At 36.9% G+C, this 21772-nt stretch overlaps 1 protein-coding gene across 2 annotated transcripts in view; it reads right to left on the minus strand.

The window, feature by feature from the left end:
* The window catches only part of ldlrad4b (low density lipoprotein receptor class A domain containing 4b), a 52234-nt gene extending 30521 nt beyond the window's left edge, over positions 1-21713 (minus strand). Inside the window, exons 1-3 of one of the 2 annotated variants that reach the window (XM_059568032.1) lie at positions 21527-21713; positions 13364-13397; positions 440-958 (exon numbers count right to left, since the gene is read on the minus strand). In XM_059568032.1, coding sequence (XP_059424015.1) covers positions 440-479 — 40 coding nt within the window. In that variant the 5' untranslated portion in view covers positions 480-958; positions 13364-13397; positions 21527-21713. The remainder of the gene's footprint in view (positions 1-439; positions 959-13363; positions 13398-21526) is intronic. The other variant, XM_059568031.1, reaches the window with a different exon arrangement.
* Positions 21714-21772: the final 59 nt, after the last annotated feature.

Raw genomic sequence — 21772 nt, forward strand, 5'->3', positions numbered from 1 at the left:
AGGAGAGTCATTATATAATGTCAGTAAAGTAGCATATTTGTCCACGTCCTGTTCTGCTGTCTGCAGAGCACTAGACTGTCAAACTGTGGTTTAGTACACAGCCCAGCCTCCGCCGCCCTCCACCCATCTCGCACTTTCTCTGCATTCCATTCCAGGCAGGGGAGAGAAATGCAGCCTGTCGGAGAAATGGAGCAGAGGAGTCTGGGAAGGGGAGGGGAAGTGATAAAACAGCTATGAATATTAGCGCACACACACACAAACACCCCCCCCCCCACACACACACACCTAAACCCAGACCATCATGAGTTTGTAAAGCACAACTTGACCCTCCTCATGCACAATCTTCACCGCTGGCATGCATCATTAAACTCACGTTCATGCCAACCGATTATCCCTCTTAATTCCAGCACTGAGGTTATAAACCTGATCCACCGCTCACCTGTGAAAGCATTGGTGGCTGGTAGGTCAGCCTCCTGCATACTGCTCCTGCCGCTCAGCCCGTATACGTGTGTGTGGACCCACGTTATTGGCTCCGATCTCCTGAGGGCTCCTGGGGGCCAAACAGCCGCCGTGCTGCCATTCTCACCTCACAAGTCCATGGCTCCTGCCGCTGCCCTCTACCTCCACGAAAGGGCAAAATAAACTCAGGAGAAAGGTGGAGGGGGGGCTAAAAAGTCTTCAGTGACAGACTAGGGCTCTATTCAGCAGGAATCAGGGTGAGGTTGCCAGGGCAACCAGCGCACCGATTACCCTCCCAGCCAGAGCCAGCCAGCCATAGCTGAGTGTGAGCGAGCGAGCGAAAGATCCAGACAGGTACTTGATTAAGAGCAGGTGTCTGAGAGCCGATTCAGGAAGGGAACGTGTAGCTGCTGCCGCTCGTCCTGCGTGGATAAACTCTTCTCAGCAGAGCAGCATGCTAATCAATGCACCCCACCTCATCCTTCAGACCGCAAGCTCACTGAGAGAGACAGAGACAGAGAGAAAATCAGTCGTGTGGCTGAAATGCATACAACCAAAAATTCACTTGCAGTATTCACTTACAAAAAGTCACTATTTCCCATACGATTTACTACAGCTGTTTAACTGGAGTCAGTACTACACTGCTGTTCAAAAAGTTTGGGTAAGATTTTTAATGGAGTCTTTTATGCTCATCAAGGCTGTATTTATTTTCATCAAAAAAAAAAAAAAAAAAGTAATATTGTGAAATATTACTATAATTTCTAATATTGCTTTTCTATTTTAATATACTTTAAAATATAATTTATTTCTGTGACGCAGTGCTGAATCTTCATCAGCCATGACTCTAATATTCAGGGTCACATGATCCTCCAAAAAAATAAAAAAAATCTAATATGCTGATTTATTATCGATGTTTAAACTGCTGTGGTGCTTAATATTTTTTGGAACCTGTTATACCTTTTTCTTTGATGAATAAAGTAAAAAGAACAGCATTTATTCAAATTAGTAATCTTTTCTAAGTCTTAACTATCACTTTTGATCCATTTAACATTTTCCTTGCTGAATAAAAATATAAAAAAAAATTTACAAAAAAAGAAAGAAAAAAAAAAACAGACCCCAAAGTTTTGAATAGTAGAGTATATTGTAACAACAACAAAAATTACATATATATATATTTTTTTTTTTTGAATAAACAGTTATTTTTTACTTTTTATTTATCAAAGAATCCTGAAAAAAAAAAGTTTGACAGGTCCCAAAAAATATTTATTATAAATCAACATTAGAATGATTTCTGAAGGATCATATGACACTCTGGAGTATGATGTTGAAAATTCAGCTTTGCATCACAGAAATAAATTATATTTTAAAGAATATTAAAACTTTACATTTTTAAATAAAATTATTCTTTTCCTATAATTTTTGATCACATAAGCCTTAATGAGCATAAGAAACTTCTTTAAAAAAAAATTAAAAATTTCAAATTTTACTGATCCCAAACTTTTGAATGGCACTGTATGTGGAATCTTGTTTAGGGTTTGACAATGAATCAATTAATTCACTGATTCACAGGGTTGATCTGATTCATTTGATTCAGTTCAAATGGAGAACCGTTCCATTTGATACACAATTTGATTTAATTATTTATTAATTCTGTCACATGAACCTTTAGAAATAATTCCAATATGCTGATTTTCTTATTATTATCAGTGTTGTGGTGCTTATATTTTTGAGAAAATGGTTATACATTTTTTTTAAGTATTTTCTGATTAATATAAGCTTCAAAAGAACAAATGCACTTACAAAATAGTAAAAAAGGAAATAACATTTCATAATTTGAAATGGACTTGAAAGTGCATGATCCAAACCTAAATTTTTATAATTCATGACTGAAAACATTTTGTAACATGATTTTGATGTACCATTTTCATGGTAATGCAATGTTTGATTTTAAAATGGGTTTCAAAGGATGAATTTTGAGATTTTAAGTTTAAGCGATATATAATATCTGATGATTTCTAAAGTGTGTTAAAGAAAAAGGCAACAAAGGCAACACTCTTGCCATAAATTAATCTATTACTTTTGCTACATAATTTTTAACAAAAAAGATTGGTAAAATATCTATTTAGGAGTCTGAAAAAAACCTTCTCCGATATTTTGAATTTGGACTGCAAAACCTAGTTCAACCACTTCAGTGTCAATCCTACATACAGTACAGCACCCTAACGACTGTCAGGACGGGCCTTTATGTAAAAATGGAAAGGACTGCATGAATTTGTGACATTTACAGATAAGGCTATGACCATTACAAGTTTTTTGTGGCCGAGGAAGCACACACGTATCTGTAAAAGTGCCTTTATGCAAGCCATTATGCTAATGCTTCAGCTTGAAGTTTAAAATAAAGATTTATCATGTTTTGGGAAGCTTGGATCATGTACTTTCCTGCAAGAGCTCATTCTGTTTCCTCCAATATTTGTAGATGCATTTTGTCCATATAAATGTGTTATTCAGTGCTGTAATTTGATGCGACTGGCTGCAGTTGTACGTGTACTGTGGGCAGACCCGACCAATCGATAATGAGAATCATTGTCGATGATTTTCATTATTGATAATAATCAATTTTATTGATTAGTTGTTGCAGCCCTATATCAAAGTACATTCTACTACTAACCCTGAATCATTGTTTTTCTCCGAATTAATGAAAACTACTGGATACAACCATAGTTTTAGTCATCTAAGATGCTGTCTGATCTGGCAGACAAGTTCTGAGACGGACAGACAAAAAACAGACAGACTCAACAAAAAACACAACACTGGTGTTTCATTAAGCAAAAATTAGAAACAGCATGGGTTCAACACATCAACATTTTATGGTCTTACGCCAGATCTTTACCAGCAACAAAACCATCTAGTTCCTGTGAAGAGATGCCCATTAGAGTCTACAATCCCCAGCAGGAGCGTCAGCCGTTAATGACTGTTACATAACACACTAGAACACTTTACTGGACACCGAGTTATTACAAGCCACAGCTAATGTTTCTGTGGCTTAATATCATTGACTTAACGTCTCAAAAAAAAAAAAGAGCAACTCCATTTTTATTTGGAGAAGACTAGAGCAATGGACGAGGCAGTACTTGTCCTCAAACAACCTTTAAAGCTCTCCGTCATCCCAGCGGATGCCGCGCTGAGCCCAGACTGCCGACTACACATGGGCTGTGTTACTTAGAAACACGGCAAGCCCTCACCTCGTCTGACCCCTGCCTCAAGCCACACAGCGAGGGCACGGATGCAGCACACAATAAATAATATTCCACACACGTGAAACAGGAAAACGCTGTCCAAATCAAACAAAGACTGAGACACACACACAGTCAGCCGAGGTCGTTTCAGGACACTACTAAGGCAATCACAGATAAAACAGATGAACATCTGCCAGATGTTTAGATATACTTTTCTTCATTGTAATCTCTTTGCTCCTCTATGGGTCCCTTTCCTAAGTGGTTCTCCTCACACAGTCGAGAGTGAATAAACCACGAATCTAAGGCTTTGTTCAGACTAGGGATTAAAAAGATAAAATAAATAAAATAAAAAGAGTAAAAAATATTTTTCATTATCAACTTGTATTCAAATATCCTGACATATACTGACCAGAGTTAAAATTCTATTTATATATAAAAATATAAATTATTATAATAAAGAATAAAAAAAAATTGTCCAACTATTATTTTCCAAATTCTATAATTCAATATAAATTCATTATTTTCACGTTATGACTGCTAAAAATAAACTGCAGATATTAAAATTCAATACTAATCTGCCATTTAAATGCTACAAGTGAATTTAGAAATCACAATCTTAAGGTAATGTACAGCATTAAATGAATTTATTTGGAGACTGCCTAAAGATTATATTTAGCAGGAAGTTATTTAAGTCTTTTTAGATGATGGCAAAGGTATATACATATATGTTGTCAAAAGACCCGGTACTTCGGTACCAAGTCGGTACTAAAAAAATGAAAATGTCACGGTACCAGGTTTCTTTAACCCTCTGGGGACGGATTGGGCGGTACCGCCCAAAATGGCATACTTTTACAAATGTGTAGTTATCTCAAAAACTATTAATGCTAGAGAGATGCGGTTTTGTTTGCCGTCTTCCTCAGCGGTATCCAGTTTGTATATTAAACACGCTTCCCTTATTGCGCAATACCACTGCGTAAACAGGCCAATGAAAACTATTATGTTAGGCAGATTCAACACGCAACAACCAATGTAAAAACCGCTGGGAGGAATATTTTTCTAACCCAATCAGAGGAAGGTTACCATGATTTATTCTAGCCATTCAGAGGACTCTGTAGCTCTGCTGTAGCCTTGTAAAAGCTGGGCTGGACTATAGTAAAACGACCTCCAGCCAGGTGTAATCAATAACCGATCGGAGAATCAGCATGAGGTGGAGAAAGCAGAAAGCGATCGGAGTGTTACAGAGAACGATCGGAGTATTAGCGAGCACAAAGAGATAAATTCGAGAGAGATATAGCATTATTACAGAATTGTTTTATCAAAATTGCAAGCAGTAAAAGATCTAGGGCAGAACAAGCTCTGGAACAATTACTGGAAAGTGACGAGGGGAAATCTGGAGCAGACAGCTTTTACACAGATGACGAAGTATTTTACCAGGATGGGGAAGATCCATTTGAGGACTGGTATGTAACTTCAAATAACCTCTTTATCATTATAATTTATTATATCATACATCTTGAGTATGTATATGTTTTGGATTTTTAGTCAGATAGCGATTGAGGCATGAAATATTTGTTTTAGTGTACCATACTACTCTTTCCCTGTAAACTCAGTTCAAGAGTGGTGTGCAATTTGTTTCAATAGACTGACTTACTCAACTAAGTAAACTGCTCAGGTCAAGAGAGGTGAAATGTGTTTTTAGTGTACAGTGGAGTTTCATAGGGTTACATGAGTTTATAGGAGTTATTTTTTCTACATTGAATTTTGACAAAAAAAGCTTCCAGTTTGATTGTGTATTTGCTCTGATGCAGGATGCAGACAGGACAACTCGCCGCACACCCCTACCCATTGTCCCTTGGACCCAGCAAACCCTGCACACAAGCCTGCAGATGTCAGAAAGTACTGTGAGCACTGCAAGGCAAGCAAAGTGTACAACAAGACCTCCTGGCCTTGCTTTGCTCACTGGCATGCCTAGGACTGTTTGTAAAAAAAGTTAATTATTTAATTGTTCTTTACACATTTGATTAAACAATAACACATTTCTGTCAAGCAAAGAGTTTGAAAAAAAATTTTTTTTTCAAAAACTGTTCTATATTGTGTGTTTTTCAGTAATAAATGACAAAAAAAAATCTAATTTTCGTTTTTGAAATTCTCTAGTTTATTGTACAATTTTTCACTCATACTTCCTTCATAAACATATTGCATGCATGCTTATGGTAGCTTAGGGTCTTCTGAATCCATCGATACCAAATACATGGTGGTCCATCATCATTACATATGGTTTATAAGCCGAAATGTAAAAATAGAGAAAACGGACCAAAAAGGGCTTAGTCCCAAAAATGAAAAAACGCCTAGGACTGTTTGTAAATAAAGTTAATTATTGAATTGTTCTTTACACATTTGATTGAACATTAACCCATTTCTGTCAAGCAAAGGGTTTGAAAAATATATTTTTGGGTCAAAAACTTTTCACTTTTGTTGTGTGAGGTAGGATTTTCAGTAATAAATGACAAAAATCTCATTTTTGTTTTGAAATTCTCTAGTTTATTGTACAATTTTTCACTCATACTTCCTTTATAAACATATTGCATGCATGCTTATGGTAGCTTAGGGTCTTCTGAATCCATCGATACCAAATACATGGTGGTCCATCATCATTACATATGGTTTATAAGCCGAAATGTAAAAATAGAGAAAACGGACCAAAAAGGGCTTAGTACCCTAAGGGTTAAGTACCGGTGGTACAGAGTACCCGGTCAATCCGTCTCCTTATGCATATGATTTCCGCGAAGCAGAAAACGCGGACGGAATCTCAAAATCCAGTCATGAAAATGAAACTTACATTTTAATATGGACAGTCACGGAATTTGTCAAAGTTAGCATAAATTAATCAAATCAAATCTCCATATGGACCAGTATCTGTAAATGTTAAGCCGCAAAAGTTGGTTGAAATATGAATCCTGCACGTTCTGCGTGTCTCTGTGTGAATGAATGAATGGCAGAGACATGCGAGTTTTGATTAATCTAAAATATTTGTATATTTAAAATATTTGGTGTTATTTGCTGTATAAAATGCATCTAGACATGCAAAATCGATTTTACAATCAATTCAATGAACACTTGTCACTCAAATCAAACACGATTTAAAAAAAAAAAACAACAACACTAGAAAGCAAAGTAAACAGTCTCTCATTTGTAGGGTGCATTGATACCTAGCGGTGGATGCAAGTAAAACAGTACCTCATTTTTTTTCTTCTCACGAGAAAATTCATGCAATAAACATGTTTTTGACAAAGATTTCAATTTGTTTGTGGTCTATATAGCCTGCATCAAAATGAGGTTTGCAATGATGCACGGGTTGAAGACCCAGCCAGTGATGTCATGATATGCTAATTTGTTTAAATTCATACCTACGTAATCACCACCATCAAAATGTAACATTTTTTTCTACATTGAAACAAAAAAAAAAAATATAGACCTACCTACCGACCCTTTTTTTTTTTTAACAAATTTTTACTGTTACTGCAAACCAAAATATTTTTAAGGATGGCCCAAGTAGGCATGGTTGTCTCTTAGTCTTTTCAACTTTACAGATCTTCTTTATGCACCAAGAGCTTGTAACACTCAAAAGAGAAAGGAAAAATGTGACCCCTTTGGCCAGAATTTTCATATCAGTGCAAAAAAAACAACCAACCAACCAAACAAAAATGACAATAACCTAACAAAAAAAATGTATAAACTGAACCAGACATGGAATCACATTAGGATACTTACTGAACCCACCACCTGTAGAGACTCTCAGTCCTAACCTAATACACACAGAGTTTGATGAATAGGCTGAACAGCAGCCATGCTGAACCACTAAAACGACTGCAATAAACGCCTCCTAAAATATTCGCTGTATCTATCTGTCTGTGTAATATGATCTCAGCAGGGGGTTTGTCTCTTTCTCACTCTCGGTGTCTGGTTAAATCATGATGAAGCTCTTAGGAACAACTATTCGCTGAACTGAATCATCCAGGCCAGACTCAAACATCATAACAGCCCATGTCATTAATGATTAGTAAAAATGACTAATAGCTGCTACCTTGCCTGTCAGTCTCAAAAGAAACCCCAACAGAATGATTAAGACTCATGAAACAGTGGGGTTTTGTATCAGCCTAAATTTGTTTACTTGCCAATAACAAACAGCTGACTGTACATTACCCCACCACTCCTTACACAACTTTTTACCAAATAAAGTATTTTATTTTATCCTCTTACTTGTAGATTACCTATCTTTACACCTTCTGGTAAGAAAGCTCCATGGTCCATCCAAGCAAGCAGAAAAAATAAATCCGCTTTTACAAAGTGAAAGGCCACCGCATTCATGCCTTGCGGTTAATCAGACAGATTAACCATTTTCCTGCCCATGTCCTAAGCTGACCTGACAACCAGGATCTTCAGGTTAACAAATGATGACTCAGCTGTCTGGGTTAGTCAGTTTATAGATGATGTATGTATGCGTGAACCTGTCATGTTTCAGTTTTAGTGCCGCCCAACTGAGACTGGATATGGCTGATGGGAGACAGAACAAAGCACATCAGAAAGAACTCAACCTATTTTAGGTTGCAAAATCAACGCCTCTTGCGAGAGAATTAAACAAACAGGTAATTTTGTTCTTAAGGGTAACAACAATTTATTATTTAGTCAATTTCATTATGGATTCTGTAGTAAAAATTTTAATTTTCTTCTGATGCAAAAAAAAAAATGGTTTAAATGGCTTTTAATACTCTTTTTAAAATGAAGCATAAATGCATTCCAACAATACAAAACAAACAGAAAACAAACCATTGTTTAAGCACATTTAATTAATTTATCCTTACAAATTACTTTTGCCAAAACACAATGCATTTGTTTTTAACAAGCTGTGTTATGGACAACCAATCAGTAACTGATTTAAGTTTCACTTTTACTTTTAAACTGTATTTTCACAATATGATTCACAAAAAAAAAAAAAGATACAACTTATAAAATTAATTTATTTGGGTATCAGTCTACAGTAGTTGCACTCTGTATGCCCCCGATTCACTAAAAAGAGCTGATTTATTAGAGTTATTTGTTCTGGAATTGGACTACACTGGCTGTGAAGTGTTTCTGATTCACTACGAAGAACAAACTAATTTGTTCTAGAATTGGACTTAAAAAGGAACGGTTCACCTGAAAATAGGTTATACAAAAAAAAAAAAAAAAAAAAAAAAAAAATATTACTCACCCTCAAGTTGTTCCTAAACTGTATGAGTTTCTTTATTTTGCTGAACATATTTTTAAACATGCTGGTAATAAAAACAGTTGATGGTCCCCATTGACTTCCATAGTCATTCTTTCCCTACTATGGAAGTCAATGGGGACCAACAACTCTTTGGTCCTCAAAATATCTTCTTTTGTGTTCAGCATAAGAAAGCACTGTGCTTTTGATACACTAAAAAGAACCAATTTATCAGAGTCCTTTATTTGAGAATCGGTCTACCCTGGCTGCGCTGTGTGCATTTGATTCACTAAAGTGAACCGGTTCATGAGTCATTCATTTGAGAATTATACCTCAATGCTTGCTGCATATTTCTCTCTCTGGATCCAGTGACAGTGTTACTCAGCCATTGAATAAGTAGTGCAGGAAAGACTGTCAAAAGTATTTTCGAACTACAGGTGTATCTGAATGAATTAGAATGTTGTGGAAAAATTCATTTATTAATTCAACTCAAATTGTGAAACGTGTATTAAATAAATTCAATGTACACAGACTGAAGTATTTTAAGTCTTTGTTTCTTTAAATTGTGAGGATTTTGGCTCACATTTAACAAAAACCCACCAATTCACTATCTCAAAAAAATAGAATATGGTGACATGCTAATCCGCTAATCAACTCAAAACACCTGCAAAGGTTCCTGAGCCTTCAAAATGGTCTCTCAGTTTGGTTCACTAGGCTACACAATCATGGGAAAGACTGCTGATTTGACAGTTGTCCAGAAGACAATCATTGACAGCCTTCACAAGGAGGGTAAGCCACAAACATTCATTGCCAAAGAAGCTGGCTGTTCACAGAGTGCTTTATCCAAGCATGTTAATAGAAAGTTGACTGGAAGGAAAAAATATGAAAGAAAAAGATGCACAACCAACCGAGAGAACCGCAGCCTTATGAGGATTGTCAAGCAAAATCGATTCAAGAATTTGAGTAAACTACACAAGGAATGGACTGAAGGCCTACAGACGTGCCAAGTAGAGCTGTAATCGGGCCATAAAAGTTAGGCCCGACAGGACCCGAGCCTGACAGGTTTCGGCCTGAGACCGACAAGTAAATTTTGATTGACAGCTTTTTAAAAGCCGTTTACAGCCCGACATTATTTAAATGTGCGCACACACACAGCTCTTTTGCCTTTTGTCAAGAATGAGTCATTTATACATGTTTTAATTTATTCATAACTAACGTATAACTTCCTAGACCACTTGGAAGTTGGCATAAAGAAATAAAATAAGTCCTCTGTGACATCTTAAAATTTCAGCGCTCTAATAGACATAGGCTCATTTAGCCTTTAAATAGACAGACGCACCAATAAAAACTAGTCTTTTTTTAACAAATTAAATTAAGATAAATTTTAAACAAAGATGGGTATTTGGCAATAACAAAATTAAGATAAAGTCTCCGCCCGATTTGCTTCGACACTAGCAGCTGACATTTAATAAAAGAATATGCCAACATTAACGTAAATAATCTGTCAGCATTATGCATTTAAGGCTCAATGAATATTTAGTTATCATTTGAAAAACCTTTACTCACAGAGATTAGGCTAGGCCTACATGTTTTTGTGGAAGAAAATTATTGAATCCACTGTAGATGGCTTCAGCGAGTTCCTGTGCTCACTGATGGTGCGTCATTATTCACTCATTATAAACATGGTCAAAACTTTGGTTGCTGGTGCAACCAAAACGTAATCGCCAGAGGCAAGCCTCCGTTACACCTACACAGCACTCATTTTCGCATCTTTCTCACGCTAATCGAAACACATCACATGACCGCTCATTTACCTCGCAAACCGGAGCGCAAGCCCGAGCCAGCTAAGATTATATAAATTAAGCCATAACCCGAACGAACCCATCGGGTTCGGGCAAAGATCTTCAGCTCTAGTGTGAAGGAATTTGGTTACAGTTGTCGTATTCATCTTGTTAAGCCACTTCTGAACCACAGACAACGTCAGAGGCGTCTTACCTGGGCTAAGCAGATAGAAGAACTGGTCTGTTGACTAGTGGTCCAAAACCCTCTTTTCAGATGAGAGGAAGTTTTGTATTTCATTTGGAAACCAAGGTCCTAGAATCTGGAGGAAGGGTGGAGAAGCTCATAGCCGAAGTTGCTTGAAGTCCAGTGTTAAGTTTCCTCAGTCTATGATGATTTGGGGTCCAATGTCATCTGCTGATGTTGGTCCATTGTATTTTTTGAAAACCAGTGTCACGGCACCCGTTTACCAAGAAATTTTGGAGCACTTCATGCTTCCTTCTGCTGACCAGCTTTTTTAAGATGCCGAATTAATTTTCTATCATATGGAATCTATGGGGGTTTTGTCAAGAGGAAAATGCAGATCAGCTGAAGGCCACTGTCAAAGAAACCTGGGCTTCTATACCACCTCAGCAGTGCCACAAACTGATCACTTTCATGTCACGCCAAATTGAGGCAGTAATTAAAGCAAAAGGAGCCCCTACCAAGTATTGAGTACATGTACAGTAAATTAACATAAGGCCAGCAGTTCACAAAAATTTTTTTTTTTGGTCTTTAATTAAAGTATTTTAATTTGTTGAGATTTGTTTGTGCATTGAATTTATTTAATACACGAGTTTCACAATTTGAGTTTACGGAAATAAATGAACTTTTCCACGACATTCTATTTTATTGAATTTCACCTGTATATTACTCCTGCATTGGTGGAAAAACGCACATATGGAAAAACGTAACTGACCCATACATTAGTCTGTTCTGATTTTACAAAAAAAATAAAAAATAGAGTAACTAATGAAGAGGTAAAATGTCTGGCTAAAAGTATTTCTATATACAGTATACAAATACATAGCTACACATAAATAAGATACTCTGAACTAGATATACACAGACAGAGATGAAGACAAGTGAAAAGAAAGTAAATATAGGAAGAAACTGACATTGTACGCCACACATGCAGAAATTGGTCTCTGTACAGATACTAGCTAGTTTAGAATAGATACAACAGCATGAATTTATGACAACATGCTTGTCTGCACAGTGTCAGGACGGATATTGTTTTGACAGCCTATCATTTTCAATACAGCAGTACCTGCATTCCTCTTTCTCCTGACAGTCTATTTTACTCCATTGTGATCACTATGTTTTTTCAGCTTGTTTGCCTTTAGCAGTAATTTGAGTGACTATGCTTAATCCCACCTCTTATGTATTTTGGCCCACCTCTCTTAAGTGAACAGTTTTTTTTTAGCTTAACAATACTGCACTGCCAACAAGGCAAAATGTGGGATGTATTAAAGTCTGTTTTATGCAATATGATAGAGATTTTGGTTGCCTTAGCAACAGCAATTGAGATGACTTCTTTTCTGAACCCAAAAAGAAAAGAGATTACCCTTTAATATAACATACTAAAGTGATCTGAAAACATTAATGGTTTTATTGATCAGCTAAGGTCTTACATTGATAACTAACTGCAAAAATATGTCATTTAGAGCACGGAGTTGAGATGCTACATGAAGATAAGGCAAATAAAATCAATCAGATTTGGAGCCATGTGGGTGGAAAAGATAAAATCGACCCGTCCTCTAAAAACTATTGTTCAGACAGCACAGGAACACACACACACACAAAACTGAAACACAGATGCAAACAAACACAAGCCTTTGAAGAACGTCTAATCAGTTTCAGGATCTCTCCTCTCAGCCAATCAATCGACAGCCCTCTGGGACTCCGCCCACAGCGTCTAGACAGCTAGACCTTTGCTGCTCTACTGCATTCTGCAGCGGTGCACACCGCAGAGGTCATGGAGGTCAAGTCTAGCATTAGCTCAAACCAGACACTTGTTCTCAAGGGGTTCAACATACCATCCATTCCAACAAGGAGTAAATCTGTTGATATGTTTCTTAAGTGTGATTTATGCAACATAAAACATCTTTTTGATGCCACTGATTTGTTAAATGTTTGTACTTGTACATTTAAGATATTTATTAGATTTAGAAACAAAAGTATAGAAGATTTCAGAATTCTGGGGGGTTGGGGGTGTTCAAAAGTCAGTACGATTTTTTTAAATAAATTAATACATTTATTTAGCAAAGATCCATTACACTGCATACATTGTAAGAGTAAAAGGCATTTACATTGTTTAGATTTTCTATTCCAAATAAATGCACAAATTAATTACATTTCAAAATGTTAAAATTCTAATATTACTGCATTTTTTGAATGGTAGTGTATAATAGCTGCATTGATTTATAATGCAACTGATTAACTCCGAGGTTTATCTAGTAATTTCCTCAAACTGACACTGAAATCAGCTCGGTCTGACTTTGCTTGGATGGAATGACGTGTGACCTTCTTTCAGACCTGTGAAGGGTGATTTAGCCAACAAGAGATGCTGTAAATAATTAGAGTCCTAAAAGTTTGTGTTTACCATGTCCTCCAGAAGAGCTGATGTCAAAGTCAAGCTGCAGCATGAGGGAGGGAGAGAGAGAGAAAAAAATGAATGTGTGTGAGAGAGAGAGAGAGTGAGAGAAATAGAGAGCTTGGTGCAGAGTGCTGCAGTGTCCTGTATCCTCAATCTCCATTAAATATTAAATATAAATATACTTGAAATGATAATGATTGATCATTAAAATCATAGCAGATAGAATCCCCCCCCCCCAACATTTCCAGCTGATGAAAATACAGTGACAACTATGAGAAAATGTGCCAAACAGGACCTAATTTTCCTAAAATTATACAGTACATTGTACTTTTGGAAACTTCATTACTGACAGATGGCCATTTGTAACACAACAGACCCGAAATTCCTTATTTCCAATGGAAACTCACAGAAAAGAATTGAAAGGGATCAGATTTGAGCTTCATAGGCATTAATTTAGGATGATTGAGTTAGAATTACAATTATTTTTAAGTTCATCCCCATTTCTGTAGAATTGATGATAATGAATAAGTCAGAAATAATTCTTTACATTATTTAACACTGTAGCCTGGGGCAAGCCATAATATGTTCTTTCTGAAGTATTGGCAGAATAATTTTTATAAGCTTTTACTTGCCTGGAAAAGGCAGTTGCTAACAAATGGCTAAAAAGGACTAAATAGGTTGTTGGGGACTTTAAAAGGGTTAGTTCACCCAAAAATGAAAACTATGTCATTAATAACTTACCCTTATGTCGTTCCAAACCCGTAAGACCTCCTTTCATCTTCGGAACACAGTTTAAGATATTTTAGATTTAGTCCGAGAGCTCTCAGTCCCTCCATTGAAGCTGTGTGTACGGTATACTGTCCATGTCCAGAAAGGTAAGAAAAACATCATCAAAGTAGTCCATGTGACATCAGAGGGTCCATTAGAATTTTTCGAAGCATCGAAAATACATTTTGGTCCAAAAATAGCAAAAACTAAGACTTTATTCAGCATTATCTTCTCTTCCGGGTCTGTTGTGAGCGCGCTCACTGCAGTGTATGATATCGGGTTTGCGAAAAAATCACTCGATGTAACCGGATCTTCTTGAACCAGTTCACCAAATCGAACTGAATCGTTTGAAACGGTTCGCGTCTCCAATAAGCATTAATCCACAAATTACTTAAGCTGTTAACTGTTAACTCAGAGGGAGTGTTAATGTGGCTAACACTCCCTCGGAGTTAAAACAAATCAATATCCCGGAGTAATTCATTTACTCAAACAGTACACTGACTGAACTGCTGTGAAGAGAGAACTGAAGATGAATACCGAGCCGAGCCAGATAACAAACAAAAGATTTACTTGTTCTCGAGTCAAGAACCGGTTGCATCGGTTTTCGGATCATCAGTAGTGATGGGAAGTTCGGTTCTTTTCCACGAACCGGTTCTTTCAGAGAGTTCGATTCAATAAACCGGTTGAAGAAAACGGTTCACCGGTTCTTTTGCGCTCGACGTAATGATGTAATTGGTGATGATTGCCCTTGATTTAAGCCTTCGGTTTACCCATGCTCATAACATTAGCACAGAATCAGTTCAGAATCAATCACCAAAAGAATCAGTTCGGTTCAGACGCTCTGTGTGTCAGTCTGCTTCATGCGTGAGCATGTGCAGTATCATCAGCTCCTCGATTCTCGAATCAGATGCATCGGACAGAAACGGTTACGGGTTTGGAACAACATGAGGGTGAGTCATTAATAACATAATTTTAATATATGGGTGAACTAACCCTTTAAACGTCATCACACTGAACCGGTATACTCATCTACTAACTAACTAGTCCACTTTTGTGTGTTTAGACCTTGTTCTTGCAAACTATTCAGACTTTAAGGAAACATGTTTTTTATTGAATGACTGAAAGAGCTGTTGGAAGTTTAATAGTGGTGACATTTAGCTTTTAAAGGCCGTTTCACACCGGCCGCGCTGTGAAAAAGTAAGGTGAATTGCTGACGAAGAGCAAAATGAGTGATCGCCTTCTGCTAATTCACGCCTGCATGCTAGGTGGCACCAAGCAACAGTGCATATTTCCTCAGATAAGTATCTTGTACGAGCGCCACATTCCCGCTCTCTCTCGTGAAGCCAATAAGGAAGTGACTAAAACTGCAATTCATCGACTGGCCGCTTGAGGCTGGCTGCAAAATCCTATAGACTCCCCATGTTAAAATGTCCCACTTTACAGCAGAAAAAAAACGTTTACAGCCTGGTGCAAAAAAATGATTTTGGTCTAAATAGCTAATTTTGCACTTCATGACAACTGTGAGTGGGGTGAATTTTTTTTTATAAGTCATCCGTTTAAATTATTTTAAGACTTAAAGTTCTGCATAATTAAGGGCGTGGCCTCTTGAGTGACAGGTGGTTTGCCACTGCTGACACTGCTGTCGCGCTAGGTGGGCGTGGCTTCAGCAACTAGCTCCCGCTTTTTTGCCCATTTTTGATTGTCCAGGAGAGTCGCGCTGTGACGCGTTGCCAAGATGGCGACGGCCCGCTCTGTACACTTTAAGCTTCAAAAACAGACTTCAGGAGTCTACGGGTGACGTCCAGGACACTACGTCCATGTTTTTATACGGTCTATGATCTCGTATATGGTTTTAGCATCATTCGCTGCACAAAATACAGCACTTAATTAAGATAAATAAAGTATGGCTCTACACCAGAAACATAAACTATCAATAATGCTTACAATAATACATCTTAAAATATAAATAGGAGGTACAAATATCATCAAGCTATATTTGAAAATTTTTGCAATTATAAAGGTTTTTTGATTGAAACCCACTTTAAACCATGTAATAACTTCCAATAGAGTTCTAAAGTGGATTGACACAATGGACGAACAAAAAAAATTTACTTTTTCATGCCAACAAATAATCGCACATCTGGTGTGAATAGCTCCATAGGGATCTATTGTTTTGCGCCAAACATTTGTGTCAAATTTTCCCATTCAAAGATTTAAAGGCCTTTTCTTCTTTTGACTTTATTTAGGCTTCAAAATTCATAAAAGTGTTTATTTGTGAAGATTATCATGATGAAAAGTGTAAAATGTGAATGTGTAAAATGTAAATGTGTAATGTGTAAAACAAAAAGTTTTCTTGGTCACAGAACTTATTTTCAATCCAAAAATCAAGGGAACTGGGGTGATGCTAACTTCCAGGTAGGGGTGGGCGATATGGCAAAAATATCATATCACAATTTTATTCAGAAATATTGCAATTCACGATTTTATCACGATTCCTTGCTATGTTGGTTTTACTATTTTCCAAGTTGTCTGAGCATTACAGCCAAACTAATTTCCCTAATTTATAAAACAAAGCCTTACAAGGTAAAAAAAAAATATAAGATAAAAAAAAAAAACAATGGCAGATATTAGGTTAAAGTGGGCAAAGATAAAAACTTTGTCATTATTTTATCTTTGTTATTAAAAAAATAAGAACACATTACAAATACACAGAATATACAAATAAAACAATGCTTTATTTTTCAGGTACAGTATGTGCATTTAGAAGTAGCTTTCAAGAAATTGTATTAAAAAATATAAAAATAAAACACTAAATTCATCAATTATACACTGACTCTTATTAAAGCAACTGGTTAGTGTTCCTGTATTTTGTTGTTTTATTAGCATTAAAAGGTAAGTTCGTCCAAAAAATAATTAATTTACTCACTCTTAAGTTGTTGTTTTTTTAAACCTAAATGAATTTCTGTCTTCTGTTGAACATAAAAAGTTATTTTGTAACCAAAAAAAAAAAAAACACTGACTTCCATAGGATTTCTTTTCCTACTATCAAAGTTAATGTGGACCAGCTACTTTTTGGTTACCCGCATTCTTTAAAAGATCCGCTTTTATGTTCAGCACAATAAATAAATTTATACAGGTTTGGGACAACATGTAAGTGAATAAATAAATGTAATTTTAGGATGAACTATCCCTTTAATGACAGTCTGCAGCATGTTGTCTCCTGTCCCATTAAGATCTGCACGCATCTAATATACAGGCATGCATCCGTTTTTCTCTCAATGGTTTACTTTCTCTTTAGAATAACCAACTGAGTCTATATGTAAACTTTGTGTGTTTTGACAGTATTAGCACGAAAGATAACTTAATCCAGAAATCAGGCGCTGTTAAACAGGCTGTTTTATTGCATGCGCTTCAGGTGTGCATGCTCAGAAAAAGTGCACATCAGAATAATACACAAATGAAATGTTTAACCAGCAAGGTTTTAAAGCGCATGCAAATAATGTGCTTTTGTGACTGCAAATAAGTGCAGTGTCCCGTGAGTGTAACTCTACCGCTTAGTGAACATTTTATGTGTATGTACAATTGTCAATAAGTTTATAGCGAATGCCACTAGGAGGCGAACTGTGAAGATTACCGGCAGCGATAAAACCCCCCAAAATCCAAAAATAATGTAAAAAGGCAGGTTTAGCTCTGCAATGACTGCACAAGCTGAGCGGTAGTTAGTGTCTTTATCTCTGCTCCGTCAGGACCGCAGTTCCCCTCATGCAACAGCATGCCTCCATCTGTCTCCCACCACAGGATGCCAACCAGGGACCTCAACCCTATCAGACCATCTCTGCCATATGCCTCTGTTCTGAGCGTAACCATAGTCATACATCAGTGACAGGACTTCGAGAGACATCTATCTGAACCCAAAAAGTGCTGAAACATCAGCTTGACAAACACAAAATATTTGCAACTAAAAAGCAGATGTGCACTACACTGATTTATGCAAAATAACAAGGGTTTATTCAAAACGAGACCAAGCAGTGAACACATGTGTGGCGTGACCTTTTCATTGGTCTGATCCATAAGTGTCCGGCTGTGATCGCTGCCTGAGAGCCGCTCTTTTTGGCTGCATCATTTTCTCTCCAGTCTGAGTATGTTCTGAGGGGGTGCAAGTAATTTTAAGATCCTCCAGGGTGTCCTTTCTTACACTGATCTGGGTCCAGTTCTGCAGCGTGTCAGATAATGACAGACAGCAGGGTTTGCAGAACGACAGCTGATCTCGGTTCAGCGTGTGTGCGGCTCCTACCCAAGGCCCTTATGCCACCTGACATTTCAGTGCCAGAGGCCAGATGATGTGGTTCGCAGCAAGACAGGAAACTTGGCGTACGATGACTCCGCGTCAGACAGACGGCTCTCAGTGAGACAGGAAGCTTTCTTCCCACAAGCAGTGAGTGTTCCGGTCTGGAGTGGGCTGCTGTCCCAGCTCTCAGCCTCAAATCACTCACTCACCAACAGAAGAGTGCTCAATTTACTGTGATTTACCACTACAATATACTCAAACCACTATGCAACTAAATAAATATTACAATTCCTACAAAGTTGAATTTCATTTAATTCATTTTCATTTGTTATTAATATTTGCTACTATTTTTGTCAAAATAATTGACAAATAAAACATTACAAATTCAAGTCGTAACATTCTAAAGTATGAAAAAACTAATTATTTTGAATAACTTTTACTAAAGATTTAACTGTGTTATTACATTTTAAAAGTATTTTGAATTATCTAAAAATGATTAAGATTAATTTAAACATAGATTGACAATAAAAGTATTAAACATAAAAATGGGGAAATGAGAATGCATGATTATATATCCTAATACAAATAAATATAAACATCTGTAATAATTTTGATCATGATATGGATGGATACACTGTGCATCCCTAATATAAAGAATAATAAATAAGAATAATAAATGTAATATATATGTTTTATATTGCTAAACTAATTAATAGTGCAAACAAATAAAAAACAATCCCTGTATAATAAATCATTGTTGAATCATCATTTTTTAAATAAAATGAATTCATTTAGAAAATGGGGGGGGGGGGGGGGGGCTGTAAAATAAGCATGGTCAATTAAATATCCAAAATAAATAAATAAATAAATAAAATACATTATTTAGAAAATTGGGGAAAACTGTAAAATGCACAAATATGTCAATGAATAATAAATTGTCAATTGTTTATATTGTTAAGCCATCCAAAACAGCGAAAAATAAAAATAAATGAATTTAAAACTAAAAATATAAATAAAAAAAAATAAAAAGGAACAAGTGCTTAATATTTTGCCCATTTGTGATGACACTCAGCAATCATGCTGGGTAATTTGGGCGGTCCGTGACCAAAAGAGTGTGTTTTGTGCAGGCAGGCAGGTGGTGATGCACCATAAGTCCTGTTAAGCTTCTCACGCTTTGGACCGATTTATCATTCTTCAGTCCCTGAGCTCCACGCGTATCCACGACTCACTGTTACACTTGGCCCGATGCCACCGCAGATCCATCAGCCGACACTCTGACACACCTCGCTGTCTGCCTGGAGCGGATGACATCACAGCTGGGACACGAGCTCATTTTTCAGGACTGGAAAGTGTCCTTCTGTGTCGATAAACGTCATTCAGGGGTAACGCAGAGGAACGGCTCACATTCATAAATACAGAATGAACATGAGGCAACGACCCTTGGAGACAAGCGGGACATAGATTCGATGACTGAATGCCAAAGATGAGAAGTTAGAAGTGAAATAAGCGTCAGATGCCTTCAAGCAACAATAAGAGCTCTGTTGGACTCTATCTGGCAGCATATGACACAATCATGTCTGTGTCTCTCAACTGGGCCAGAACCTGCAGGGCACAGGAAAGGATACAGAGAGTGGAGTCTAAACTGGGCCGAACACTAGTCACGACAGCCACTGGCAGCACACTCAGTCCAAGTCTGGACAGGGTCAGCTGACAGCTACACACACAGGCAGACAGGAGGGCACAAACACACACACTCGCGGTTGATCCCCTTCTCAGTCTCACATGCATCAAATATTAACAAGCAATTAATAGGGCCCGGATAATAAGATGTTAATCTCTTTGGACATCGCTGACATTACTAAGAAGCCATTTCAACATTTCACAATCTTCTCTTTACACAGATTAAGATTGTTTTCTATCTTTTTTGGAGCTCTAAAGTGACATCTGTAAGTAAATATCAAAGCCTCAAATAAACAAATGTGATTATCTGCAAGAAAATGACTATCCATCACGCTCAAGTCCAAGTAACTGAAAACAAGAAACCAAATATAACTACTGCACATTAAATTAATACATTAGTAAATCTGACAGCAAAACATATGGTGAGTTACGGAATATGTTAATATAATATTTTTCAATTTAGTACCAGAAAACTTGATTTAAAAGCTAAACTGGTTATTTCACTGCTGTTCATGGCAACATACCAATGCTACTTTCATTTTCTGACTCAACACAGCTACTATGACTAAACTATGGATAAAAATAACATTCATTTATAAATAAATTTAAAAAGTCCTAAGTTGGTTTTGTTATCAGATGTGCAATGCATTCTTCTTCTTAGAAGAAACTTTAAGCTAACCTATAAGTAAAATATTAACAATTTTAACTTATTTTATGTCAATATATTAATTTAGTAAGTAGCCATGTAATATTTGGGATAAAATACAGTTAGTTATCACTACCACATAAACCCCTTCGTAATAATAAAAGATTATTATTACTAATTTACAGGAGGAGAAAAAACATAATAAATAAATAATTTGTATTGAAAGTGCAAATTAATTGAAATCAATAAAAAAATATTTAAAAAATATATTTTGGCATTAACAAAATATTTCTTTAAAAATATCGATTTTTAAAAAAATATTTTTTTATAACAATGTTTTACATATAACAACAAAATTTTATATTAAACTGAAGATGGCAGAAAAAAAGAAGCCGGCTCGCACTGTCTGGCCCAAAATGATCCCGATTACGTCTGGATGAAGAACTGGGTTACATTCAGGGTCCCGTTAAAGCAACCGGCTGCGGTCTCCGTTAACGCACAACCAGTTCTTTCTAATTTTGCCTCCCGATAAATGATCTGATTTATCTAAGAATATGAATATGTCAAGTATAGTCTTAACTTGTGTTACGGCCCGACTATCGGCTAGCAGTTGTCCGTCTGATCTGAAGTCGGAGGGTCCTAACAACTTTTTGTGCCCCAGACTAAACCCGCTGCGCTCCTCTCTCTCTATCCGCGGGGCCACTGGCACAGCTGACATCATTACGCACCCATCTGATGCCATCTGCACAAAACCAAGACATATACGAGGAGAATATCAGCTCCTTACCTCTGCAGAGTGGAATGAGGAAATGGCAGTGTGAGTCCGCGGAGAGCTGAAGCCTGAGCCGCGCTGGCTGTGATCCGGAGGAGATGACCTGGATTTCACCGCCAGACTCGACGGCGTAAAAATAATCAGGCGCTCAGCGGCGCGTGAAGCCAGCGGCAGACAGACACACTCACTGATGGAGGACAGACGAACAGCTTTTAAAATAAGAGACTCGACGCAACACGAGACTTCAAAATAAGAGTTTCA

Source organism: Carassius carassius, chromosome 15 (genome assembly GCF_963082965.1).
Source record: "Carassius carassius chromosome 15, fCarCar2.1, whole genome shotgun sequence".
In the NCBI taxonomy this organism is placed as follows: Eukaryota; Metazoa; Chordata; class Actinopteri; order Cypriniformes; family Cyprinidae; genus Carassius; species Carassius carassius.